This window comes from Ictalurus punctatus, chromosome 26 (assembly GCF_001660625.3).
Source record: "Ictalurus punctatus breed USDA103 chromosome 26, Coco_2.0, whole genome shotgun sequence".
Classification (NCBI taxonomy): domain Eukaryota; kingdom Metazoa; phylum Chordata; class Actinopteri; order Siluriformes; family Ictaluridae; genus Ictalurus; species Ictalurus punctatus.
In genome coordinates, this window is record NC_030441.2 from 2481104 (window position 1) to 2493634 (window position 12531).

The following is a 12531-nucleotide window of genomic DNA, read 5'->3' on the forward strand; positions in this document are numbered from 1 at the left end:
ACACACAACACAACTACACTGTGCAAAAAAACTATACACACTACACACTGTTCAAAGACCAACACACACTACACAGCTATGCATATTACAAAAGACACAACTACACAACACACACTACACAACTACACACTGTACAAAAACTTATACAGACTATACAGCTAGGAACATTGCAATACACACCTAAACACTGCAAAACACAACTACACACTACACACTACACAGCTACACACTACACAACTAATAATAACAATAACAACAAGAAGAAGAAGAGGAAGAAGAAAGCAGTATGATGCCAGTAATAAACACAGAAGATTACACTGTGTTAGGATTTACACTCTCAGTGACTCTCACCTCTAAATTACATCACATCACACTTATATCAATGACCTCTGACCTCTGGACTCTAATCTTGTTTTGTATAAGTATAGCACACATTTACTTTAATGACTTTCTGGTGATGCATAAAACAAGGTGTGTGTGTGTGTGTGTGTGTGTGTGTGTGTGTGTGTGTGTGTGTGTGTGTGTGTGTGTGATTGATGTACTTTAACATCACATGACCCTTCAGTATAAACTGTCCACACTGAAGCTAGCTTGATGGATTAGCTTGCGGACGAGATGAGTCACTGTGGAATAATTAACACTCTCGCTCTGAACTGTCTGTCACACTGGATTTTCTCATTTATGAAAAACTCTACTTTGACAATCTGCTGATTAAACACTGTAAAACAAACAAACAAACAAACAAATAAACAAAACTAAACAATTTCTCCATTTTGATTCTTGTGCAAATTTAACCGAGTAATGATGATGATGATGATGATGATGTGATTCGGTTACCTCTTAAGAAAGTACAAACTCCAAACCCAACCTCAAATAACCAAAGAACCATAAACTGGAAGGATTTTATACAAATCAAACAAGTCGTGTTTAGAATTTGAAAATGTGCAGCCATTTGGGAGCTTTATCAGAGTCCCATAATGCCATCTGCTGTTTAAGCCATGTATGAAGAAAGAAAGAAAGAAAGAAAGAAAGAAAGAAAGAAAGAAAGAAAGAAAGAAAGAGGAAAGAAAATATGAAGAAAGAATAAAGGAAGCAAGTGAGAATAAAGAAAAAAGAAAGAACTAGGGATGAAAGAAAGCAAGGATATATCATCAAAGAAAGATAGACGCACAGAAAGAAATGAAGACAGATGAAAGAAAGCAAGAAAAGAAAGAAAATATGAGGAAAGAAATAGAAAGCATGGGAAAATAAATAAATAAATAATAAGGGATGAAAGAAAGCAAGATGAAATCATCAAAGAAAGAAAGACAGATAGAAAGAAAGAAAGAAAGAAAGGAAGGAAGGAACCGTAACATTCGAGGATTAAGATTAAAGACCTGTGAGGATTTTTTAAATACAAATTAAACAAGTCGTGTTTGAATGTGGGAAATATGCCGCCATTTTGGAAGCGCTTTCAGAGTCCCATACTGCCATCTGCTGTTTAAGTCATCTATCACAGCTGGAATTATTCTGAACGTGCATTTTAATAAAGCTATCGCTTATTAAACGTTTCTTTGTTTGATTTATGAATAAACTAATTTTTAAAATATTTTTTAAAAAATCGTTTAATAAATATCTCAACACATATATTGTGTTTTGTTGGATCGAAAACAGAACCGGAACTAACTATAGTTCTGCATGTTTCCAGTCGGAGGTGGTTAGTGCACCGCTTCCGCAATTAACATCTGCCGGAGGTGTTTTGCGAAGTTAAAGCTTCGTTCCTCCCCCTGCATTTATTAGTAGTAATAAGAGAATTTTAAAAAGCGTCATTTTTGTTATCATGGTAACTTTGTAAAAGCGTAGGTTTATTTTTTTGCGGGCTGAATTATGGTGTAACACGGACACTTTCCCCTCTCTGTTTCCGACACTAGCAGTAGGTAGCTAAGGTAAGTTAGCGCTGAGAGCTAACAGCTCGAGAACACTCTTGTTATGGTGTGTTATAGCGTGTTTTTCTTCATTTTTAGTGATAAATACGGTTGGAGTTCTATTGTGGGTTGATTTTGAGGAACCCGAGTGAATGAAATTCGTCCTCTTGGGAAAGCTAAGCTAACCGGTGAAGCTGTTTGAGCTAAACTGAGCGGTGCGACCTGTCAAACTGTCAACATGTCTGTTTAACATTTAAAGATAAGGCTTACAGAAACGCTGTCTCTCATCACTCTGTTGTCTCTTAATCACTCTCATGCACTTATTAAAATGGAAAGCTCAGGGTTTTTTTCCTGAAGAAAAAAGAAAGAGAAACGAGGAAGGAATGAAATACAGAGAAAGGAAAGAAATGAGGAATTAAGAAAGGAAGAAAACCAAAGAAGGAAGACCGGGGAAAGAACGGATTACAGCGAGATCATTGAGAGAGAGAGAGAGAGAGAGAGAGAGAGAGAGAGAGATTTTAAGGAAGGAAAAGAAAGAAGTAAATAAGGAAAGAAAGAATTATGGAAGGAAGGAAAGAAAAATGTTACAGAAGAGTGAGAGAGTAAAAGGAAGAAAGAGAAATGTGGAAAAAAGATGGATGGAAGGAAAGAAGAAAGAGGAAGACAGAAAAATGAAATAGGAATGAAGTAAGAAGGAGTGTGAGAGATTTTAATAGGGGGGGAGCTAAATAAGGAAAGAGAATTATGGAAGTAAGACAAAGAAAGAAGGAAGGAAAGAAAATAAAAATGTTACAGAAGAGAGAGTAAAAGGAGAAAAAGAAATGGGGGGGATGGATGGATGGATGGAAAGAAGGGAGGAAGGAAGAAAAAGAGAAAGACAGAAAAACAAAAAAGGAAGTAGAACAAAGAAATGAAGGAGAAAAGAAAGCACTGCAGAAGAAAGAGAAAAAGGGAAGAAAGAGGAGGACAGAAAAGAGAAAAAGATTCAAGAAAGAGCTAAAGAAGAAAGGAAGAGAAAAAGAAAGCTTTAGAAGAGAGAAATGAAGGAGAAAAGAAAGTACTACACTAATAATAATAATGATGATAATAATGATAATAGTAAATATAGCTGCAAGCACCAATTAAGGGGCCAAGCACGAATGAGCTAAACAAGCATGGCAGGGAAAAAAAGAGCAATTTTAGACATTTGTTTATGATTTTAAGCAAAATGGTTGATAAGTCATAAATACAACCTATTGTTGTATATGATTTAATTGCTTATGTTTGACCAATAGGTGGCACTGCCACCAAAATTGTGTGGTCTGGTCAGGGTGGGGTGTCGATGCCACACATAAAGTTTGTTGTGAATATGCTGAAGTGTTGCCGAGATACAGCCTCAGATTCAGTTTGGCATCATGCCGTCATTATTGTTGACGCGTTACAATGAGAACGGTTTGGTCTATTAAAAAGCTTTCGATAACTTTTGGCTGGCATGGCCTGAAGATAGTCCGAATCGAATTTGGTGAAAATCGGGCCAACGGTCTAGGAGGAGTCCTAAAACGAAGGTTTTCAACGAAAGTCAAAACGGCGGACGGCAAGTTCGATCGTCTGTGACGTTATCGGTATTGTTCTTGGCATGACTTATGGAATCTCTGTCTCGAAACTTCTTGAGTAGCTTCAGGGCATGGTGCCTGTTACATGCGTCCGCTGTCTAGGGTCAGAGGGGCAGAAACAAGGCAAGTAATGAGCGAAAAGAAAACTTAACAAGCGACCAAGAGCCCTTCTCCCCTGGGAAGTAACAGTGCTGATGATGCGTACTGAGTTTCATAACAATACGCCAATGCGTTCATAAAATATAGCATTTTTTCCACAAAATTCAAAATGGCCGACTAGGGAAAAATGTGTACTGTTTGACTCGGTATGCCGTACCGAATCTAACGAGAGAAGTCTCGTGATTTTTCGTCAACCTGTTGTGAAATGAGCAAAATAATGCGTTTTTCATATCTCGTGACCACTAGGTGGCGTTGCGCTGAAACTGCGCAGATACCCTCAGGTCATGCTTGTAATGACAGCCGCCACACAGTGCGTGGCCCATAATGATGATGATAATAATAATAATAATAATAATAATAATAATAATGCAACAATATCATTGTGTTAAATTTACTTTCACCTTTGTGTGTGAGAGAGAGAGAGAGAATCACGTTGTCATCACTCCTGGTGTCACAGTGTGTTTAAATCCTCTCTGTGCAGGTGTGTGTGTGTGAGAGAGTCAGCGATGCTGACGCTGGCGAGTAAGCTGAAGAAGGAGGAGGGCGTGCGAGCGAGCGGAATGGCGTCCGGCCCCAGCGACGCCCCACACAGAGTGTCCATACGAGACCGACTTCTTATTAAAGGTACTGTCTGATTGGTTCCTGTCAAATTCGAAATAAATTCCAGTCTCTGTCTCGCAAACCGAACCACTTGGATGTTCAATTCACTTTGTGTGTGAGGTGAATCATTTTCAGTGCTTGGAAATCGACTCCGAAGCTTTAAGGTCGGCTCTTGGTATTCGGTGTTTGGAGTCAGTGAGGCAGTGAATCGACTCTTTTTGTGATCGACTCCAAACAATATTTCACCGTTATGAGGCCTAACCTGATTAGTTTCTAAGCTCGCCTCCGCGTCTGCCTGGAAAGATCACCTTGGTTTAAGAGCCAGAAAGAACGAGAAAGGAAGAAAGAAAAGGGTGAAAAGGAGTTGGAAGACTGAAAGAAACAAAGAAAGAAAAAAGAAGGGGAAAGGGGGGGGGGTTATGGTGATAAAATATGAAGGAGAAAAACAAAGCAGAAAGAACATAGTGAAAAGGAAGGAAAGAAGGGAAATAATGAAATAAAGGAAAGAAAGAGAAAAATGAGGAATGAGAGGAACATAATAAAGATAGAAAGAGAAAAGAAGAAGGAAGAAAGAAAGGGAAGGAAGAAGGTGAAATTCCTCTTCATCTTAAGTGTTTTAGCAGAAGACGGGACAGTAGAAAGTATTTAGAGCTCTTCATTATTCCCTCCACCCTGATTAAAGCCCCAGTTCCAGCTGAAGAAAAACAGCCCCAAACATGATGCTGCCACCACCGTGCTTCACCGTGGGGATGGTGTTCTTTTGGGTTATTTCTAAAAAAAAATAAAATAATAATAATAATAATAATTTTTTGTTCCAAACATATGTTTTGGTATTATGGCCAAAAAGTTCTACTTTGGTCTCATCAGATCATAACACATTATTCCACATGGTTTTGGGAGGTTGGATGAATACTGTTTATTTATTTGTTTGTTTGTTTGTTTGTTTAAAACGGCTTCCGCCTTGCCCCACCTACCCCCAGAGATATGAAGAATTCGGGAGATTGCTGCTATTATTGTAATGTCGCTGTAGGCCTCAGCAGTCTCGCTGACCAGTTTTCTCCTGATCTTCTCATCAATTTCAAAGGGATGTCCTGTTCTCAGTAGTCTCACTGTCGTGTGCCATATTTTCTCCACTTGTTGATATTTTTTTGTAACCCTCTCCTGGTTGATATTTTTCAATGAGATCCCGTACTTGCTTTGTAAGCTGTTTGTGGATGTCAGGAGAAGAGTTCCTAAAGAGAGTTCCTATAGGAACTTTATTTGTGGTTAAAATGATCCTTGTTGTTCTTTACTTTAATTAATAAGATCAAATTTTACAATAAAGGGAGAGAAGGTTCTGACATGATTTATGTAGGTCTCATTTATTTATTTATTTATTTTTTAATATCACAGAAACCTGCCATTTTACACACAGGCGCGTGTAGACTTTTTGGATCCACTGTAGCTCTGTCAGCCTGAGTTATAGTGCATGTGTATCATGTGGTGGCTAGGAGAAGGAGCTCTATTTAAAGATGAGCAGATGCCTTAATAACATTACCAGTTACTTACCAGGAACTCCCACCGCACTCAGCGTGGCCGAAAATTGTTCAATTTACTCGGGATCTTTACAAGTGTCTCGTATAACGCAGTTCTGCTAAATGGTGTTTAATTCAAGCTTCTCGTTGTTTGACTGTGAAGATCATCTGTATTTACCCAGAAGCTTGTAAAAAACAAAAAAAAGCAAAAACCCATTTGAACAGGAATCTGTTTGTTGCACATGACTGAAATTGATTCTCTCCGCTTTTATTTCTGTGTGCAGAAGTTGCAGACCTTGAGGCAAATCTTCCTAGTGAGTAAACCCATTCATTTACATTTATATTTATTCATTTGCCAGGCGCTTTTCTGCAAAGTGATTTACAAACGAGGCGAAATACGGGTTGCATGTCTAGCCGACAGCGATACGGTGAGAGTTTTTCAGTAGTTGAACATAAACAAACGAAGAATGGAGAAAGACACGACTAATCTCACAATGCAAGGGTTGGAATAACTTCAAATACCCAGGAGTGCTTCACACACATTAGTCACAAAGCAGGTAAACTACAGATTGTTAATTATAAATATCACCTTCCAACAAAGTCTCAAAATGACCGTAGTATTTGTTATAAGTACTGTTGCCATACAACCATCTTTACCTGAAACCTTCTGGACAAGTTCCTCTGGTGCTGCTTCCAATGGGTGGTTATCCAGCGGTTTCCAGAGAACAAGAGTTACATGCGAAACTAACACTCTAGTCCACCCCTTCTAATGGCCAGGTGTGGTGAATATCACCAAGATGAGGTATTCCACAATGTTATGAGGAACAAATCCACTTGGAAGGGTGTTCTGAGATGCCTGCCAAACTTACACCACTGAGCCTTGTGGCGTTAAACTTGTAGAACCTGGAGAAGGTGCGTGATGACAGCCTGGTAAAAACAGTTTAGACTTCTTGGAGCATAATGCCCACGAGAAGGAGACGCTCTTTGGTAAGGCGAAAGCCATAGTTGGGGTTGTAGGCCATGGAATTGATGTCCATCACCTAGTGGGCCAACCTCTGTTTAGACAGGGGAGATCCTCAGGTCTTCCCCCTGGTCCACTAATACCATAGGGTGTATACTGGAAATAATGCTGCAGGTTTAGCTTGATAGAACATTGCAAAGACAACCAATTGGTTTAAAGAAGGTGATATGACCTTTGTATGAACCCAGGGTTCGACCACAAGCTCATGCTTGAGTCATCTGGTCACCAATGCATACAAGATGAGCTTATTGCCAGGGCTTGCAGTTCGTTCAATCTTTTTTCCGAGGTCTTGGCTAACTGAGAAGCCGTCAGAGACACTTGTTCAGTTCAACATCCTGCACGGGCTCAAAAGGAGAAGCCTTAAGAAAGTCGAGCACAAAGGGGATGATCCCCGGGAGTGGCAGACGAAGGTGTCTTGCTCCCTCTAGAAAGGTTGCGATAGGCTTACAAGCCCCACAGAGACACTATCTACAGTGCCATGATGTGCTGCAATGGCTACCGCAAAGGTTTTTAGTGTTGATTTGGGCTGTCTAGCAGACCCTGTAGGAAGGCTGGTGCTCTAGTAACTGGGCAGTGCACTGGATCCAAATGATGGGCTGAAAACCATTTGTGGAACGGTTTACAGTCCTCAACCTGGACTTTGTTCTGAGTGGAAAGACCTACAGGTGCAGGGGACTTGATCGAGGGTGCTGAATCATTTCATCCATTTGGGACAACAGATCTATTTGGGGAGGAAGTTGTCAAGGTTTGAGCCCACAAGTCTGAGCAGAATAAAGCCTAGAAACCAGGGTCTGACTGGCTAATTTGGTGCCAGAAGCAAGACTGTGGCTTAATTGCTGAATTCTGTCCAGTGTTTGCAAAATCAGTGCATGAGGCAGTGGTGGCTCAGTGGTTCAATGCTCTGGGTTACTGATCAGGAGGTCAGACGTTCAAGCCCCAAGACTGCCAAGCTACCACTGTTGGGCCCTTGGGCAAGGCCCTTAACTCTCAATTGCTCAGTTCTATAAATGAGATAAATGTAAGTCACTCTGGATAAGGGCGTCTGCTAAATGCCGTAAATGTAAATGCATACGCGGTACAGTAAGGTCTGTGGTAGGGTAGTCTGTCCTGATCTAGCGTACTTTTCAGCTCCACCCAGAACCACAGTGAGTCTATTTGGTGTTGGCAGAGAGGCGCACCTTTACCTTGCCTGCGTTGTCTGAATGGAGTAGTACAGTGTGGGAAAAAAGTATTTGATCCCCTGCTGATTTTGTACGTTTGCCCACTGACAAAGAAATGATCAGTCTATAATTTTAATGGTAGTTGTATTTGAACAGTGAGAGACAGAATAACAACAAAAAAATCCAGAAAAACGCATGTCAAAAATGTTATAAATTGATTTGCATTTTAATGAGGGAAATAAGTATTTGACCCCCTCTCAATCAGAAAGATTTCTGGCTCCCAGGTGTCTTTTATACAGGTAACGAGCTGAGATTAGGAGCACACTCTTAAAGGGAGTGCTCCTAATCTCAGCTCGTTACCTGTATAAAAGACACCTGTCCACAGAAGCAATCAATCTATCAGATTCCAAACTCTCCACCATGACCAAGACCAAAGAGTTCTCCAAGGATGTCAGGGACAAGACTGTAGACCTACACAAGTCTGGAATGGGCTACGAGACCAGTGCCAAGCAGCTTGGTGAGAAGGGGTCAACAGTTGGTGCGATTATTCGCAAATGGAAGAAGCACAAAAGAACTGTCAGTCTCCCTCGGCCTGGGGCTCCATGCAAGATCTCACCTTGTGGAGTTGCATTGATCATGAGAACAGTGAGGAATCAGCCCAGAACTACACGGGAGGATCTTGTCAATGATCTCAAGGCAGCTGGGACCATAGTCACCAAGAAAACAATTGGTAACACACTACGCCGTGAAGGACTGAAATCCTGCAGCGCGCGCAAGGTCCGCTGCTCAAGAAAGCACATATACATGCCCGTCTGAAGTTTGCCAATGAACATCTGAATGATTCAGAGGACAACTGGGTGAAAGTGTTGAGGTCAGATGAGACCAAAATGGAGCTCTTTGGCATCAACTCAACTCGCCGTGTTTGGAGGAGGAGGAATGCTGCCTATGACCCCTGGAACACCATCCTCACCGTCAGACATGGAGGTGGAAACATTATGCTTTGCGGTTTTTTTTCTGCTAAGGGGACAGGACAACTTCACTGCATCAAAGGGACGAGGGACGGGGCCATGTACCATCAAATCTTGGGTGAAAACCTCCTTCCCTCAGACAGGGCATTGAAAATGGGTCGTGGATGGGTATTCCAGCATGACAATGACCCAAAACACACGGTCAAGGCAACAAAGGAGTGGCTCAAGAAGAAGCACATTAAGGTCCTGGAGTGACCTAGGCAGTCTCCAGACCTAAATCCCATAGAAAATCTGTGGAGAGAGCTGAAGGTTCGAGTTGCCAAACATCAGCCTCGAAACCATAATGATTTGGAGAAGATCTGCAAAGAGGAGTGGGACAAAATCCCTCCTGAGATGTGTGCAAACCTGGTGGCCAACTACAAGAAACGTCTGACCTCTGTGATTGCCAACAAGGGTTTTTAAACCAAGTACTAAGTCATGTTTTGCAGAGGGGTCAAATACTTATTTCCCTCATTAAAATGCAAATCAATTTATAGCATTTTTGACGTGCGTTTTTCTGGATTTTTTTGTTGTTATTCTGTCTCTCACTGTTCAAATAAATCTACCATTAAAATTATAGACTGATCATTTCTTTGTCAGTGGGCAAACGTACAAAATCAGCAGGGGATCAAATACTTTTTTCCCTCTCTGTATGTGGCTATGTCTCAGAACTCATATGAGGAATTTCAGGGCTAGGTAGACTGCCTTCAGTTCCAGCCGGTTGATTTGTTCTTAACACACATTGGGGCTCCACATGCCTCCTGTCCCTTGGTGGTCCCAAGGCAGCGAGTGCCGTTTGACTTTGCTCTGCCTTGGTAATTGATTCATCTCACCACCACATTGTTGTCCAAATGGACCAGTACATGGCTCTATCTCAACAGCTACAAAGAATTTAAAGGCAAGATACACAATACATGTAAGGTAGCTTAGATGGATACCTGTAAGGTCTCACCCTCAGTTCCAGCTCTGGGAGTCTTTCTTTCTCCCCCACTGTTCTATTTTCTCTCTCCTTTGTCGTTTTTGGACCTTGTCACAAGGTCACTTTTTTCTTTCTTCTTTTTCTCTCTCTTCCTCTACCTTTTTTTTCTCTTCTCCATCACTTTCAGCTCCTTGCGAGCACAGTGTCTTTCCTCTGGAAGTCTAGTTGCACTTACAACCCTTTTATTTTCTGTCGGTAGTTTGAGATTACACGTCGGACAACACAGCAGCGGTGCAAAGGTCTAATTGCTTGGTTTGAAAACAGTTCTTCGCTTTTGGGGGTTTATGAAAAAAATGTAGAGAAGCCATTTTCCTCCAGATTTTTCAAAACAGGGCTCATTCTTTGTATTTGTTTTTTTTTTTTTTTGGGGCAGCATTTGTTATACATTAAAACATACATCCTTACTCCATACAATGCTAAAATAAAGTCTTATTCTTGCTGTAGATAGCTGTAAGGTCCTGTTTCCTGATGTGAACAAGCTCCATCACTTTCAGCTCACCATTTCTCCAGGTAAATGTGACTAAATGTTTTTTTTTTTTTTTTTTTTTAATGCTAATTGAACCCTTCTGGATTCCTCTAGCATTGTTAGCATTTGTCCTGCAGGACTTGGACGGAAATAACTTTAGCTTCGGAATTGCCTAAATTAAGCAGTGAATGGAAGTCGACGAGTTTGAGCTGTATTATGCTTTTTGAGTGGCGTCAGGCGGGTTTAAGGTATAAAAATAAGTGCTTTATTTGTGAGTTTTCCCCACAGATGAAGGATATTATCTTGGAGGAAAGTTTCAATTTGAAATAGATGTTCCTGAAGCCTATAACATGGTGGTAAGTACCTGTGGATGCACGCATTCTGACTTTTAGAAGCTGCTCTAAGTGGTTATGCAAATCATTTCCTCTCATTCAAGAATACGTTGTCAAATTATTATTTTTGTATTTATTTGTCTGTTTTTAAACAACGCAGCCTCCTAAAGTTAAGTGCTTGACGAGAATATGGCACCCAAACATTGCCGAGACGGGGGAGATCTGTCTGAGGTAACGTTATTTATTTCATTGCTTGCTTTGTATGCGTCTCATTATTTTCTAGTTATTATTATTCCTATGTTAGTTCCGAATGTATTTGTGATTATCTACTGTCGTCTAAACGCAGGTTAGTGTCGTTAGATGACGGTGATCTCAAGATCATCCTCAAGAAACTGCCTAACTCGATGTGTAGTTGTGACTAAAGTGAGCCAATCATTTCTGTTGTAGCTTACTGCGCGAACATTCGATCGACGGCACGGGGTGGGCTCCGACGCGCACGTTAAAGGTACAGCACTCCCGAACACACTTTCTTTTCTAATTTACGCCTCCGACGTAGAGTCAGACCAAATTATCATGCTACGTAGCGCATGACATTGCAACAGACCAAGACCAGATGTTTCTAGACGTTTCCAGCGCGAGTCCAAGGTGACGCTGTAACTTAAAATTTTCCGATGTCATCGGAATGAATGAACAGTTCACGCTTTCTCGTTAGCATGACGAGTGTGCGCTAACGTGTAACGCTTTTCTCCTGCAGGATGTGGTATGGGGATTGAATTCACTATTTACTGTAAGTGTCACCCCCTTTTGTTCATGTGTAGTGTGTATGTGTACCGAAGCTTTTTTTGCCAGGCCTGTAAACTAGCGGCTAGTCCAGAAGCTTCATGAACGAGCTCTTCAGCGTATCATGTAGCTTCTTTGGACCAGAAAACAACGAACAAAATGGATTCCCAAATGAAACCTTCCTTCTTTCCCCCCCCCACACAGGATCTTCTGAACTTTGACGATCCACTGAACATAGATGCTGCGGAGCACCATTTACGGGATAAGGTGAACGGCTCGAACGCTTAGACACGCGCTTATTGACATTTCTAAGAACGCGAGAGAGCTAACGCTAGCATGACCTCAGTTTCAGGGTTTCAGCGTCGCTTTTCTTGTAACTGATGTTTCTCTTCCAGGACGACTTCAGGTGCAAAGTGCAGGACTTCATCAAAAGCTATGCAAGATGATGCACTGTACGCCGTACATGCCGCCGCTCACGGTTACGCCCCTAGACCCGCCGAGCTGAAAAATCCCGCAGCATTTACACAACGGGAAGATGAGAGAAGGATTCTGTGGATCTCGAATCTTCAGCATGAACTGAGGGGTGGGGGTGGGGGTGGTTGATGTGGGAGGGTATTTGGGATTCCTTTTTTTCCTTTTTAAATTATCGCTCAGGGCTGATTTGCGGAAGCCCACAATCGCTGCCACTGCTGGTTCTGCGTCATCCACAGCTCACGAAAAGAGAAGAAAAAATATGATGGTGGTGGTGATAACGATGATAATAATAAAATGATTCAAGCTGATTGTAAAAAGATAAGCGCTCTGTGTTCCCTCACGTGATCTTGCCCTACTAATAACAGCCCGCACGCGCCGATTTCTTTCTTCCTTGTTATTTTATGTCATTACTGACGTCCAGCAGTAATTTCCACGACTGATGCTAATTTTTACAAGGAAACATACAGTATGCTACACCAAGTCTGGAGTCTACACTTTGCTTGATCTGTGCATGATAAATAAAGCCACAATCCCCAGTTCCCA

General features: G+C 41.4%; 1 protein-coding gene across 4 annotated transcripts; it reads left to right on the forward strand.

Annotated features, from left to right (window-relative positions):
• The first annotated feature begins 1699 nt into the window (after nt 1–1699).
• On the forward strand, nt 1700–12531 carry ube2f (ubiquitin-conjugating enzyme E2F (putative)). 4 transcript variants are annotated; one of them, XM_017457820.3, is made up of 10 exons: nt 1703–1925; nt 4137–4279; nt 6054–6083; nt 10381–10446; nt 10691–10758; nt 10895–10965; nt 11182–11239; nt 11489–11521; nt 11719–11781; nt 11910–12531. In XM_017457820.3, the coding sequence occupies exons 2-10, from the start codon at nt 4162–4164 to the stop codon at nt 11958–11960; spliced, it is 558 nt and encodes a 185-aa protein (XP_017313309.1). In that variant the 5' UTR covers nt 1703–1925; nt 4137–4161; the 3' UTR covers nt 11961–12531. The 4 variants fall into 4 exon arrangements, with proteins under 4 accessions (XP_017313311.1, XP_017313309.1, XP_017313310.1 ...); XM_017457821.3 differs by lacking the exon at nt 1703–1925 and adding an exon at nt 1936–1971; XM_047151408.2 differs by lacking the exon at nt 1703–1925 and adding an exon at nt 1992–2119.